Genomic DNA, 16,259 nt, shown 5'->3' with positions numbered 1-16,259 from the left:
GACAGAGTCTTGCTTTGTTGCCCAGGCTAGAGTGAGTGCCGTGGCGTCAGCCTGGCTCACAGCAACCACAAACTCCTAGGCTCAAGCGATCCTCCTGCCTCAGCCTCCCGAGTAGCTGGGACTACAGGCATGCGCCACCATGCTCTGCTGATTTTTTTCTATATATATTAGTTGGCCAATTAATTTCTTTCTATTTATAGTAGAGATGGGGTCTTGCTCTTGCTCAGGCTGGTTTCGAACTCCTGACTTCGAGCAATCCCCCTGCCTCGGCCTCCCAGAGTGCTAGGATTACAGGCATGAGCCACCATGCCCGGCCAGCAACGTTTGTTTTTTACTCAGTTTTGCTAGGGTTAGCTTTTGGGCTTACCAAAATTGTGACTGAGATAAGTACGTAATAAGAGGCATAATAATTATATTATATTGAAAATCTTAAGCCTTTTCTGTTGTTGGCTTGGCTAGTAACATACATACAGAAAAATACACAAATCATAAATGTACATATAGCTGATTACTACCCAAAACCTTACAAGAACTCTACTCCCAAAGCCCCTTCTTGCCCGTTTCCATTGACTGTTTCTCTCCAGTGTCCTCTACCATGAGAGTTACTGTAGGAAAATATTTGCATGGTTCCAGTTTTTGTTATTATAAATAGTGCTGCTATGAACATTACTGTACACATCTTTTAGTGAAAATTCATGAACATTTTGTAGATCTAGTAATCAAATTCCTGGGTCTTTGGATATGCATATGTTCATCTTTAATGATGCTAATCAGTTTTCTAAGGCAGTTACACCAGTTTTCACGCTCATTAATAGTCTATGAGTTCAATTGATTTATATCTTTGTCAAAATATTGTATTGTTTCTCTCTTCATTTTCACTCTTTTGTGTGGTAATATCTCCTTGTGACTTTAAATTGTATTTCTCTTGTGGATAATGGCAATGAATACCTTTTCTGATGCTTATTGGCCATTTGGATAACCACCTTTTTTTAAATGCTTATTCACAACTCTTATTTATTTTTCTTTTGGGCTATCTGTATTTTTTCTTATGATTTTTAGTTTTTTATGTATTATAAATATCTTCTGTGTAGCTTTCTCACTCAGTGGTGACTTTGATGAATAGTCAGCAATTTTTGTGTCTTGTTGAAGAAATCTTTCCCTACACCAAGTTCATGCAAATAATTCTCTATGTTTTTCTCCAAAAGTTTTCAAAACTACAAGGATTGCCACCCCCCCCCAATTTGGCAAGGGTTTTCTTTTTTTAACATATGGATACCTATATCATTTGACCTAATTCCAATTACTGAAAAGACCATCCTGGCTGCACTACAGCATCACTTTTGTCAAAAAGGTGGCTATATATGTGTGGGTCTCTTTCTGAACTCTGTTTTGTTACATTAGTCCATGTGTGTATCCTTGAACCAGTACTACTCTGACTGAATAACTATAGCTTCATAAATTGTTTTTTGTAGACAGTTTCACTCTCTTGCCCCAGATAGAGTGCAGTGGTGTCATCATAGCTAGCTCACATAGCTCCCTGCAACCTCAAACACTAGGGCTCAAGCAATCCTCCTGCCACAGCCTCCTGAGTAGATGGGACTACAGGCATGTACCACCATACTGGTCTTATTTTTCTATTTTCTGTAGAGATGGGAGTCTTGAACTCCTGGCCTCAAGCAATCCTCCCACTTTGATCTTCCAGAGTGTTAGGATTATAGGCGCCTGGCCCATAATAAGTCTTGATAACCAATTATACAGGTCCTCTATCTTTTTCTTCAATGTTGCCTTGGCTGTTTTTTAGCTTTTTACATTTTTGTATAAATTTTAGAATCAGTTTATAAATCCTTACTTAATCTCACCTCTTTTCAATAATCTATATAGTGTAAGCCAGTAGTCCCAAAATGTTTTTTGATTATGTACTCACATTATTAAAACATTGTAATCCATTTCCCCAATACCTTTATGATGTTTTATTTAAAATTGTATACATATACTAATAGTATTGATTATGTTGTGAGGTTTGCATGTGATTACCTTAGAAACCTCTGATCTGAACAGTAAAGGAAATTTAGTTGAGTAAGGAATTGTGATAGGCCTGGCACGGTGGCCCATGCCTATAATCCTAGCACTCTGGGAGGCTTAGGTGGGTGGATTGCTCGAGATCAGGAGTTCGAAACCAGCCTGAGCAAGAGTGAGACTCTGTCTCTACTATAAATAGAATAAAATTAATTGGCCAACTAATATATATAGAAAAAATTAGCCAGGCATGGTGGCGCATGCCTATAGTCCCAGCTACTCGGGAGGCTGAGGCAGGAAGATCGCTTGAGCCCAGGAGTCCCAGGAGTTTGGGGTTGCTGTGAGCTAGGCTGATGCCATGGCACTCACTCTAGCCTGGGCAACAAAGCGAGACTCTGTCTCAAAAAAAAAAAAGAAACTATGTAATATGTTATTAACTATAGTCATCTTAAATACTATAGAATATTAGAGCTTATTCCTTCTATCTAGTTGTAATTCTTTGGATAATGATTGGGAGTTGTCTTTTCTTTGCTCTAGGCTACCTTCGGGGTAGCCTCTTCCCAATGTCAGTCCAGTATAACAGAGACAACACATGTAATTAATGTTGTTTAAAGGTATGTTGGCCCGATGAGGTGGTTCATGCCTATAATCCTAGCACTCTGAGAGGCTGAGGCAGGAGGATCACTTAAAGTCAGGAGTTCGAGACTAGCCTGAGCAAGAGTGAGACCTGGTCTCTACTAAAAAATAGAAAAATTAAGCTGCGCGACTAAAAATAGAAAAAAATTAGCCAGGCAGTGGCACATGCCTGCAGTCCTAGCTACAGAGGAGGCTGATGCAGAAGGATCACTTAAGCCCAGGAATTTGAGGTTTCAGTGAGCTGTGTAGCCCAACAGCATGTAGGCAACAGCAAAACCCTGTCTCAAAAAAGAAAAGAAAAAGGAATAAAAAAGAAATAGTATTGTTTAAATTGGATCTGGGTTAGTAGGAATCTGGATAGGAGGAAGGTCATTCCAAGTTAAAGATTTAAACTGAAATAAAGGATAGTAATGAGAGAAAGGGCAAGAAGGCTGAGTTGTGGGATTTTCTGAAGGCCAGCCTATGAGGGTTTAGATACTACACCAGTAGGCCTAGCCTGTTTTGGCTTGCTTTCTCCCAACAAATGGCTAAAGTTGTAGTCGTAGGGGGATAAAGTGTTGGTAGCTACTGTCAAGCCATGGGAAGGAGTAATCTGGTAGCTGGCTTCAGAAAGGCTGCTAAATCACCCAGGTGTTAGAGCATACCATGTGGGGATTCTCTGTTGTTGGTATTTTATGAATATTAGTCTCAGAATGTGATGTCAGGAAAGTTTGGAGACAGGGATGTATGTTAAGGAAGATAGTAAGCAAATACTACAAGTAGCAGGTACTAAAGACCCAACAGAAATGGTTGTAACAACCACAACAAGTAAGATGTGCCACGTTTGGGGGATGGACATGCTTGAAGCTCTTGTTCGAGGGGGGAGGGGGGCATGGGCAATATAAGTAACCTTAACACTTGTACCCCCATAATACACTAAAATAAAAAAAAAAAGAAATGGTTGTATCAGAAAGATTATAAAGAAAAGATCAAGGGACTATTATTGATTCGGATATGGATGGACATTGGAGGTGAAGAAATCACGTTCAAAAGCCAGAGTTCACTGCAGGATACAGTGGGACTATTATTAAGTTATACTTTCAAGTTTAAAGTTGCTCTTTGATTTCTGAGTACACATAAAATAGAGAAGGCAGAAACCCAGTAGCAGGGATTTATAGGGAGAAAGATTCTGGTTAGGAGGCATAGAGAATGAGCAGTGAAGTGTAACAGTTAAAAAGAACAGGTAAGAATTTTGGGAGGGGAGCTGGGTTTAAGTAAAAGTTGTATTTATAAGGGAAAGGAGGCTGGGCACGGTGGCTCACTCCTGTAATCCTAGCACTCTGGGAGGCTGAGGCGGGGGGATCACTCAAGGTCAGGAGTTGGAAGCCAGCCTGAGCAAGAGCGAGACCCTGTCTCTACTAAAAATAGAAAGAAATTAATTGGCCAACTAGAAATATATAGAAAAATTAGCCGGGCATGGTGGCGCATGCCTGTAGTCCCAGCTACTCGGGGAGCTCAGGCAGAAGGATTGCTTAAGCCCAGGAGTTTGAGGTTGCTGTGAGCTAGGCTTATGCCACGGTACTCTAGCCTGGGCAACAGAGTGAGACTCTGTCTCAAAAAAAAATAAAATAAAATAATAAGAGAAAGTAGACTTTCTGATTTGAAGACTAAGGAGAAGATGACCTTAGAGAGGGAATTGGAACATGTAAGAGAGGCAAAAGATGGGAGTACAGAAGTGTTTAACTGCACCTCTTATATGGTGGAAAGCTCTCGTGAATACTGGTAGGAGCTCAAAAATTAACAGAAAGATACTTTTCTACCACAAAGAATATTTTACAATGTCTAAAACTATTAAAATTAAGCTTAACATTTTTAAAAAGGACTTATTAAGCCATTCTCTCTCTTTTTCTTTGTTCCTTTTTCTCCTCCAAGTGAGAAACAGTTTAGATGTTTGGGCATTTTATGTAGGTCATCTTTTCCTTTTGGCCTGGTTATTTTAGGTACTTAGATGGTTAAATAAATGTTTGTTGAATGACTTAGTGAATATTGGTTATATTATATTAATCTTTGAATCATAGTATGTATTTTTATCTGACGGAATGTCCTCCAGCCTAAAATTACACATATAGTTTTACTCAGTATTAAAACAGAATTTTGTGAAGAGTTGTAACTTTTCCCAGGGGGTTGGGAAAAGTGGGTAGGATAAGTAACTTGTTTGATCATTCATTGATCTTATTGTACATTTGTTATTTTTGCCTTGCATTTGATCTGAGAACTAGAGGCAACATTACTTGGGGAGTGAGGAACACTAGAAAAAAGCTAATATAGAGCAACAGCAAGAGAAATTGCAGAAGGGTTCAACTGTGGGTATCATCCCTGTAATAGTTATTTATACCTACATATGAACCCAAAACATAGAAATTAAAACAAACACTTGATATTTCATACTTTTTCTGTTGGTCAGGAACTTAGGAGCAGCTTAGCTAGGTGGTTCTGCCTGAAAACATCTCATGAAGTTGCAGTTAAGGTAATAGCCAAGCAGTTATCTTAAAGATTGACTGGAGCCATAGGATATGCTTCCAGTGTATCTTGCTTACATGCCTGACAAGTTTGTGCTAGCTTTTGGACAAAGGCTTCAGTTACTTGCTGTGTGGACCTCTCCACAGTACCGCTTGAATATCCCCATAGCATGGCAGCTGGCTTCCTGTAGAGTGAATGATTTGAGAGAAAACGAGGAGGAGCCACAGTGCCAGGCTTTTTGTGACCTAGTTTTAGAAGTTACTATGTCTAGCCCACACTCAAGAGGAGAGGAATTGGGCTCCAAATTTTGAAGAGAGGGGTATGAAAGAATTTGTGGCCAAATCTTTTTTTTTTTTTTGAGAGAGAGAGTCTTACTCTCTTGCCTGGGCTAGAGTACTGTGGCATCAGCCTAGCTCACAGCAACCTCAAACTCCTGGGCTCAAGTGATCCTCCTGCCTTAGCCTCCTGGGTAGCTGGGACTACAGGCATGTACCTCCATGCCCAGCTATTTTTTTCTATTTTTAGTTGTTTGGCTAATTTCTTTCTATTTATAGTAGAGTTGGTATCTCATTCTTTTTTTTTTTTTTTTTTTTTTGAGACAGAGTCTCGCTTTGTTGTCCAGGCTAGAGTGCCGTGGCGTCAGCCTAGCTCACAGCAACCTCAAACTCCTGGGCTCGAGAGATCCTTCTGCCTCAGCCTCCCAAGTAGCTGGGACTACAGGCATGCACCACCATGCCCGGCTAATTTTTTTTATATACATATCAGTTGGCCAATTAATTTCTTTCTATTTATAGTAGAGACAGGGTCTCGCTCTTGCTCAGGCTAGTTTTGAACTCCTGACCTTGAGCAATCCGTCCGCCTCGGCCTCCCAGAGAGCTAGGATTACAGGCGTGAGCCACCGCGCCCGGCTGGTATCTCATTCTTGCTCAGGCTGGTCTTGAACTCCTGAGCTCAAGCAATCCTCCTGCCCCGGCCTCCCAGAGTGCTAGGATTACAGGCGTGAGCCACCATGCCCGGCTAAATCTTAAAACTAAAACAGCCCCTTGTGGGCAGGCCAATGCCATTATTTTAGGTACCTTGTTAATGAAGTTTGTTTTGGATTCCCTGTTGTGAGATTTTGGCTTAGGCTATAGATGGTTTCTTACCATGTAACTTTTTTTTTTTTTGAGACAGAGTCTCACTTTGTTGCCAGGCTAGAGTGAGTGCCGTGGCTTCAGCCTCACTCACAGCAATCTCAAACTCCTGGGCTCAAGTGATCCTCCTGCCTCAGCCTCCCAAGTAGCTGGGACTACAGGCATGCACCACCATGCCCAGCTAATTTTTTCTATGTATATTAGTTGGCCAATTAATTTCTTTTTTATTTATAGTAGAGACGAGGTCTTGCTCTTGCTCAGGCTGGTTTTGAACTCCTGACCTTGAGCAGTCCGCCCGCCTCGGCCTCCCAGAGTGCTAGGATTACAGGCGTGAGCCACCACGCCCAGCCCCATGTAACTTTTTAAACTGGAAAGTATTTTGCAATTTCTCCTTGTTCCCTGTTCTCTGTCACCAATGTTTAACTGCAGCAAATATCAACTGGGAAAAATATTAAGTACAGTATAATATATGGTTTTTTTGTTTGTTTTTTGAGGCAGAGTCTCGCTTTGTTGCCCAGGCTAGAGTGAGTGCCATGGCGTCAGCCTAGCTCACAGCAACCTCAAACTCCTGGGCTCTAGTGATCCTCCTGCCTCAGACTCCCTAGTAGCTGGGACTACAGGCATGTGCCACCATGCCCGGCTAATTTTTTCTATATATATTAGTTGGCCAATTAATTTCTTTTCTATTTATAGTAGAGACAGGGTCTCACTCTTGCTCAGGCTGGTTTCGAACTCCTGACCTCAAGCAATCCGCCCGCCTCAGCCTCCCAGAGTGCTAGGATTATAGGCATGAGCCACCATGCCCAGCCTAATATATGGTTTTAATCTTCTTCAACAGTTATTTATTATAAGCTCTAACTCCTTGTGCGCATTTTTTTCATTGCAAGTTCTGTTCTATTCTGTAATTTGCATTTTCTTTTAATTTGCCATGTTAGATCTGATTATGTAACTTTAATTATTTGAAAACATAATCCACAAGGGATGCAGTTTCTTAAGCTATTTGTTTTGTTTTCTTTTGTGGTCCAAGGAAGTAGAGTAGCCATGTTCTAATTTGCAAAGTGAACACGAATTGTGTTTCCGGGATTTAACAGAAGAATATGTGAATTGAACCCAGATTCCATGTTACAGATCAGTCTTAGGTGAGGTTTGGGGTTACTGTAACTCAAGCAAATAGACCTGAGAAAAAAGACACAGGAAAATGCTGAAATTAGAAGGAATTGTAAAATTCTAATAATATTTTAGAATAAAACTCCTTTGGATCCACCAAATTAGCTTTGAATTAATTTTTTAAATTGAGCTTTGTCCTCTTAAGGCAGAAAATCCTCTATTCTGTGCCTTCTTTGGTTTTATAAAGAGTAGTAGATATTGTTCCAGCAGCCTGTCTCCTAAATATAGCTTCCTAGCATCAGATCAAAGGTGATGGTTTTGTTTTTATTCTCCAGGAATATGGATAATGAGTGTTGACTTTAGCTATGTGGGAGGGTGGGGGTAAACTTATAAAAAAATTAACTTAGCTACATGTTGTTATCTTGTTCTTGGTAAGTTATCTCAGGTCGCCTACTGTCTTAGCCACACTGAGCAGCCTAACCAAATCCTTCCCTTCTCCCCTTTCTCCTCATGGATATGAATGAAGCTAGACAGTGAGAAGTTCTACCCCAAACCCCCACAGTGTGCCTGTGAAATCCTGTATTCACCCTGCAGTGAATATTAAATTTAAATTCTGTCTTACAGAATTCAAGGAAGTACCATTTTTATATTATTGGCTTCAGGATGATATGTAAACATCAGGGAATTGAAAACTAGACTAAGGACACTGATCAGTTGACTCTTAGGCGTGTTTTGGACAACATTTAGGGTTTCTTAAAATCTCTTACTTGATGTGTGTGCTTTTCTGATTATTTCCTTCTTTTATGTTTTTGGAGCAAAAGCCAGTATGCTTTCCTGCGTTCTACTTAATTTGTATTATATTCCACTCTGCTTTATTGCTAAGAATTTCAGGAATAGTATTTAGCTCAAAACTTTCAGAAATTCAGTCTCACATACCTCTTTGCCTACTATAGTACTCTGCCCAGAGCTCTTTTCTCATACTGTTTTGCAGGGGATAACGAGTATAAATCTCATATATGTGAATTTTTTCAAATCTTGTTTTGCTTAGAAGAATAAAGACAAAAGCAGAACTTGTAGGAAATATACCGTTTGGTCATATTTATTGTGGCATAACAGATTTTAGTCTATACCCAGTTAAATGTAGTGTTAAAAATGATGGTTAGGCCAGGTGTGGTGGCTCCCGCCTATAATTCTAACACTTTGGGAAGATGAGGCAGGAGGATTGCTTGAGCCCAGAGGTTTGAGGTTTGAGTTTGAGGAGTTTGAGCATGCTGTGATGATGCCACTGCATTCTAGCCAGGGTGACAGAGCAAGACTCTATCTCTGGGAAAAGAAAAAAATATATAGATAGATAGATATGATGGTGTCAGAATGCAAGTATAGTACCAAAATTGATTCCATCTCCTAACTCAGTCTCAGTGAAACTGTTGGCATAGTAACAGTCTACTTAGGCATAGTATGTGTTAAAATCTATGATCTACAAATCTTATGAGTCAGGTAGTTCATAGAAATTGGGGACATTTCAGATTTTGCAGTTTAATATATACAAAAGCTTGTAAACATGAAGAATGGCTTTGAAAAGTGTGGCATATATTTAAGTTTTAAACACTGTTCTCTATTCAATGCTTAAAGAGCATTGACTGGCTATTTATGAAGAATCCCAAAACAGGAAGTTTTTCAAAAGACTTCTACTAAATGTTAATTTTCAGCTACAGAATCTATATCTATCATCATTTCCTAAGATCGTGAATGCTACCTACACCCTTTGTGGAACACTCTGGGTAACCATTGTGTTTTTCTGTATTTTATTTTCTCCCATTGTGTTTGGACACTTAAAATATCTGTGAAAACAGAATCCACGTTGTCTAGCTGCTGATTTGTAAATACTATACTCTTTCATTTAAAGTGACAACTTTTCCTCTATATCTAAGTTTGATATGTTCTTTAAGAACAGAAGCAGAAAACTGGTTTTGAAGTAATGGAGACCTAAATTTTAACATAAGTATTCTTTTTAATTTTAAACAAAACATGGGGAGTGAAGCATTGCCTCTTGTTAAAGGAGTAAGTCTGTATCTGAGGGAAAAACATCTGTGTGTTTCTATGCTATGCTTTGGCGAGAAGCATGCAGCTGTGGGGCCTGTCATCCTGGCCTACTTATTTTCACTTGAGACTTTTGCATGGTGCCAAAAGACTCTTTAGAAAAGACTCTTCACTACTATGTGCATATTGTAGTTCTGGCAGCAAGACGTACACAGCTGCCAGTGCTTACTGGCTAATGAGACATTCACAGAGCATGACAAAGGCACAACAGAATAGCAAAAGCTGTGACTGCATTAAAACCAAGTCACATTCCCCATAGTGTGGCATTGTTTTCTTTTTTTCTAAATTTTATGTGGCCAAAATAGGCTGAGGAAGTAATGAATGAACCTCCTTTTCTGTGGCCATCCTCCAAGTATTCTACATGATGGTGTTTAAGGTGTTCCTTGTCTTCTATGTCAACCATTAAATATTTCTGTATTTAGCAATGTCTGGCAATGTATAGCAGTTCATGTCATTATGTGAAGGGGAATTGGATAGCATGAGACTAAGGACGAGAGTTGGAACTAATGTAAAGAGAAGATAATCTAGAAAAGTAAAAATTACATAATATATTCCAGGGGTAGTCAGGGTTTCTCTAAAGCTAAGAGGCTATATGTTAAGCATTTTGAACTAGTAAGTTGTGGGTTTTTTTTAAAAATCTGGAATAAGAAAACTATGAATCACTTTGACTTAGTGACTTCCAATGAGAATACCATCTTAACCCAGCTAATGAAAGATAAATGAATGTGTTCTAATTTGGGAATGACCACCTCTGGGAATAGAAATATAGCTAAAAAGATATTTGTCCAGAAAAGTATTATAAATAATATATTTTGTTAAAAGGACTTTCTATGGTGAGTGTTATCCCTTTGTTAGTAATAACTACAATGTTGAAGTTGTTACAATGAGAAGATAATTGGAGGAAATGTTCATTCTCTTACTTTTTACCTTTATATTTTTGGACTAAATAAACAGGTTTCTGGTGAATTTTGCCGTTTGAGAATATTCAAAATGAGGATAATTTTTTAAAGTAGATTTTTATTTGCAAAAAAAGAAGAGATGACAAAAAACTAACCTGAATCAGGTTCCTAAAATGAGGGTGATTTAAAGAGCTCTCTTACAGAGACATTGTGTAGTTACTGTTCTTTAGAAGTTAGTAAGAATTCAGAAGGCTTTTATTATTATTTACTTTATTTTTTTTGTAGAGACATTATCTGGCTGTGTTGGCCAGGCTCATCTCAAATTCCTGGCCTCAAGTGGTCCTCCCAACTCAGCCTCTAAAAGAGCTGAGGTTACCCGTGTAAGCCACTGCACCCTGCCAAGAATTCAGATGTCTTTAGGTCAGCTACTGCTGCTATCTCAGCCACCTATCCAGGAGTGGTCTGAGTGGCAGTAGATATCCTGGCTACCAGCCCTGAACTACTACGTAGCTGGCTGAGATGAGCAGAAGTTAGGCTTGAGTCACCTCTTTTATCAATTACAATGGGCAAGAGTGGCTACTGCTAATGTCAGAAATGGACTTTTAGGAAATAAAAAAAATGGAGACATCTTTTTACCTCTGTCTGTATATTAGCAATAGGATTTTTTTTTTGGTAATATTCCTAGCTATTCAGTGTCCAATCTTAGGAGAAGGGGTGATACCCAGACAAATATTCTTTGTAATGATCCTCACACAAAGCATTCAGATGATAATGGACATAAACATGTAGAGAGATGGATGAATCACTGCAGATGCTAGCCAAAATAAAGAAGAGAAAAAAGATGTTGAAAACTCTATCAGAAGGCTAAAATTCTCTGCTGGGTAATGACAGGGACCTCAACATCTAGAAAATAGGCCAAATATGTCATAGCTACATGGGACCAGCTTTATAATCAAGTGCTGTAGTCCCCAGCCCCTGAGCCTCGGGGACCGGTACTCTTCCCTGGCCTGTTAGGAATTAGGCTGCACAGCAGGAAGTGAGCAAAGGTCCATCTGTATTTACACCTACTCCCCATCTCTCACATCACCACATGAGCTCCATCTCCTGTCAGATCTGCTACAGCATTAGCGTCTCATAGGAGCGTGAACCCTACTGTAAACTGCACATGTGAGGAATCTAGGTTGCGCGCTCCTTATGAGAAACTAATGCCTGATGATCTGAAGTGGAGCTGAGGCTGTGATGCTAACAGTGGGTAGCAGCTGCAAATACAGATTATTATTAGCAGAGAGGTTTGACTGCACAATAAATGTAATGCATTTGAGTTACCCTAAAACCATTTTCCCCCACCCTACCTCCCTTGGTCTGCGGAAAAATTGTCTTCTGTGAAACTGGTCCCTGGTGCCAAAAAGGTTGGGGACCACTGATCAAGTGTGTAAAGACTCCATACTGTGTGGTTAGAACTCTCCAAAGACAGACTAGCTATGCTAGGAAATAGTTAAAGTTTTTTCAGTTTGTTCATAACATTTATTATAGAAGATGCTAATTGGTTCATGGAAGCAGGTAATGATGCATGTGTCCTGCTAGACAACTTGAGATGACTCCTCTCAAACTATGATCCTAAAGAATGCATTTACTTCAGGAGATTGAAGCCCTGTATAAAATAGACTTACATGAGTAGAGGGGCAAGATATGTATTATATTAAAAAAAGCCTCTAAGAGGTTTGGTACTGAAATTATAACTGTTCTTCTCTAGAGGGTCTAGGATGCTGTTCTGATCTTGCTGTTTGTATTCTTGACCTTACAACAATGTGTAAATTAGACTGCCCTGTGTGTTATCTTCATCCAGATGGTTATTTATTTATTTTCCTTTTGAGACAGAGTCTCATTCTGTTGCCTGGGCTAGAGTGCCATAGCGTCAGCCTAGCTTACAGCAACCTCAAACTCCTGGGCTCAAGCGATCCTCTGCTCAGCCTCCTGAGTAGCTGGGACTATAGGCATGCACCACTGTGCCTGGCTGATTTTTTTCCATATATTTTTTTTTTTTTTTTTTTTGAGACAGAGTCTCGCTTTGTTGCCCAGGCTAGAGTGAGTGCTGTGACGTCAGCCTAGCTTATACCAACCTCAAACTCCTGGGCTCAAGCAATCCTTCTGCCTCAGCCTCCCTAGTAGCTGGGGCTACAGGCATGCACCACCATGCCCAGCTAATTTTTTCTATATATATTAGTTAGCCAATTAATTTCTTTCTATTTATAGTAGAGACAGGGTCTAGCTCTTGGTCAGGCTGGTTTCGAACTCCTGACCTTGAGAGATCTGTCCCCCTCAGCCTCCCAAAGTGCTAGGATTACAGGCGTGAGCCACCGTGCCCAGCCCAGATGGTTATTTAGGTTATCAACCTGCCTTATTAAGAAACCACATTCACAACAAATAGATGACGTAATCAAGAGTGTACATCCAAAGATAAAATGTATAGCATACTGAAGAAAGAACTTCTGCATGTGCAACATAGAATACTGTGTCCCACTGAGTAATTCTTAGTATATGAACATTTCTTCCTTAAAATCTTTCATATGAATGACTATAAACTGTAGCTTTAACATGAGCTGTGAAGTCTATTAAAATATTTTTTGGGCCGGGTGCAGTGGCTCATGCCTATAATCCTAGCATCTTGGGAGGCCAAGGCAGGTGGATCACTCAAGGTCAGGAGTTTGAAATCAGCCTGAGCAAGAGCGAGACCCCATCTTTCAAAAAAAAAAAATAAAAAAGAAAGATATTAATTGGCCTACTACCAATATATAGAAAAAATTAGCTAGTCATGATGGCACATGCCTTGTAGTCCCAGCTACTCAGGAGCCAAGACAGAAGGATTGCTTGAGCCCAGAAGTTTGAAGTTGCTGTGAGCTAGGCTGACGCCATAGCACTCTAGCCCAGGCAACAGAGTGAGATTCTGTCTAAAAAAAAAAAAAAAAAATTTGATACAGTAATATAAATAATTTATATTTTCATTATAAAGGGTTGTCAGAGAAACTAAAGAGAACTATTTTCTGTTTCTGACCACTGTATTTATGTCCTCAAATAAATAAATAAAACAACTACCCCTGAGAGACCTACATTGCACTGTTAGTACACATGATGCTAAACTGCTTTAAAGAAAGATTTAGAAGGAAATAGTGTTGGTCATCATTGTTTTTAAGTCAAGACATAAGTTTTCATCCACAGTATAGCAGATGAACCAAACTCCCCCCCACATTCACACAGTATTTTGTGTAATGAAGTTTTGTTCTGCCTAGTTATGATTAATAGTATATCTCTTCCAGCAAAAGGTGGAATTAGAAATGACAGTTGCTTAAGGTACATTAATAAAACCACAGTTTGAAATTAATATGTGCTTTGACTGTATTATATACTTGGTTCTAATTAGTGGTTCATTGTATATTAGAATTAATAATATTCACTAGGGAGAAAGTTCTTTAAGTTAGATGTTTAATATGTGACATTTTTTCCATTTTGATAACATTTAACATTATTGTTATTGGCACTAATTTGCATTTTTATTTTGTAGTCTCTTGTTTTTAGCAGCCACTGTAAAGCAGTGAGTGGCTACTCAGACCAGGTCGTCCATCAACGGAGATCAGCTACCTCCTCGCTTCGTTGCTGTTTGCTCACTGAGCTGCCATCATTTTTGTGTGTGGCCAGTCCACGAGTAAGTGACACAGGAGGGAAGAGACAAAATAGATGGTACTAGAAGAATAAACCAATTTTCAAGGGATTCATTTCTTAAGCAGAACTATTTTAAATTATTTGGACTTTAAGAAACATAAATTTTAACATTCAAAACAGAGGTCATCCATGGTTTTCTCCTTCTCAAGACAGCACTTTCTTACCTTGAATTGTTGACTTGAGAATAGTTTATGGCGGATAGCTTCTTCCTCTCATTTAGTCAGGAGCTCTAAACTATGATGAGAATAAGCCATCTGTCAGGTAGATTATCACCCATCAGCAGGGTCAGAGGACAGGGTGCCATTTGTCATTGGCATTAAAGTTTTTGAGGGTTTTCATAGGAGGGGGCCATATTAAGGGGGGAGATTTGATCTGGCCTTATCACCTCAGTGTAGTCTCTAAATAACAAAAGGAAACATAACACTCCAGCATCAGGAAACTTCTCAGTCTGATGTTTTCTTGTTTTCCTAAGCAGCCTTGCCTGAACTATAGTTCACAATCCTGTTCTATCTGAAAAGGAACTATTGCTTCTTATTCACCATTCAGCAGTTGTACTCTTATTTGCAGAGTGGGGGTAGTTTCCCTTGCAGTTTCAATTTTGAGCAGCTGTCTGGATCTTTCTTAATACCCTGTTTATCGGAACAGAGTACTCCTGATTTCTGACAAGCATCACTGCAAAGGCTCCCATTAGCACATTGGGGTTGTTTACTTTGCTTACAACTTCCAATTCTTTCCTGTCCTTGTTGATCAGAGCCAGACAAAAGATCTTTTCTCACATCCACGAAGAAGTATGTGAAAGGAGAGAGTTAGAAAGCGATGTAGCCAGATTCTGTGATCAGAGCAAAGAATGAATTTCTGTCTTCCCAGTTTGTTGTTTCCTTTTGCTCCAAGGGGCAGTTTTCAGTTAGCCAGGGACCTCTAAGAGTTTGACATTTCTTACCATTCTCTGTTTTTTTGTTTGTTTTTTGTTTTTTTTTTTGAGACAGAGTCTCACTTTTGTTGCCCTGGCTAGAGTGAGTGCCATGGCGTCAGCCTAGCTCACAGCAACCTCAAATTCCTGGGCTCAAGCGATCCTCCTGCCTCAGCCTCCCAAGTAGCTGGGACTACAGGCATGCACCACCATGCCCGGCTAATTTTTTTTTTTGGTATATATATTTTTAGTTGGTCAATTAATTTCTTTCTATTTTTAGTAGAGACGGGGTCTCACTCAGGCTGGTTTCGAACTCCCGACCTGGAGCAATCTGCCCGCCTTGGCCTCCCAGAGTGCTAGGATTACAGGCGTGAGCCCATTCTCTGTTTTTAATCTAGTTTCTTCACTCATCCTAGCAAGTCTACTGGTTCACAGTTCTAAAGAAGGAAGGAGCCTTTTTACTCTTTCTTGGAAAATATTTTTTTACTTTTTCTTATCATCAGTTTGCATCCTTTATTAAGTTTATCCAAAACAGAATCTGACAGGGGATACAAAGAAAGATGAATAGAAATGAACTATTGAATCCTGCATGCGAAGGTTTCTTTCTGCTGGTTCTGTGCTACATGAACTTAATTCTCTTACCACTATCAACTAGTTTAGTTTATGTCAGCTATCCAGAAAGTATTTGGATTTTGTATGTATCATGTTATTCCAAAATATTCTTGGTCTTGGAAGCTTCAGTTCATGTAGGGAAATGCACTTTTTCTAGGAAGCATCTAAAGCCAAGTGCTTCCATTAAAGGTAGCCTTCAGTCTTCATGGTTGCATGGTTGGTTTTGTTCTCTTGGTCTGATTAGTGTATACCAAGAGGCCTAATAGGAAGAAGTTAGATTTCTGAAAGAGGTATGTCAAGTCTTTTTTACTTCTCATATTCCCAATGTTTTGTAGAGCCAATAAAAGTGAGCTATCTCAGCCTATAATTGCATTTATTGACAGAAATATTCTTCATTTATTATCACTCAGAGCTCCCAAAACCTCTAATGCCATCTACTTTCAAGAACAATCCCACTCTAACACATGTGCGTGCCCCAACTGTACCTCTTCAGTATTGTTTTCATGGAAGCAAAAAATCTAAACTACCATGCTTAGTGCTGCTGTTTTCCTAAAGAACAATAAATGTAGCTGAGAAAAACTGTAATAGCTGTAAATGTGTGGTAGCAAGGAGGGAGCAGGAGAAAGCTGT

General features: G+C 39.4%; 1 protein-coding gene across 3 annotated transcripts in view; it reads left to right on the top strand.

Annotated features, from left to right (window-relative positions):
* The window catches only part of INO80 (INO80 complex ATPase subunit), a 141,960-nt gene that overhangs the window by 75,952 nt on the left and 49,749 nt on the right, over positions 1-16,259 (top strand). For all 3 annotated transcript variants that reach the window (XM_076004255.1, XM_076004254.1, XM_012766455.3), the window contains one exon: positions 13,950-14,090. In XM_076004255.1, coding sequence (XP_075860370.1) covers positions 13,950-14,090 — 141 coding nt within the window. The remainder of the gene's footprint in view (positions 1-13,949; positions 14,091-16,259) is intronic.

The sequence above is a fragment of the Microcebus murinus genome, chromosome 6 (assembly GCF_040939455.1).
Source record: "Microcebus murinus isolate Inina chromosome 6, M.murinus_Inina_mat1.0, whole genome shotgun sequence".
NCBI lineage: Eukaryota > Metazoa > Chordata > Mammalia > Primates > Cheirogaleidae > Microcebus > Microcebus murinus.
Note: the sequence above shows the minus strand (reverse complement) of the source record. Positions and strands in the feature narration are given on the sequence as shown.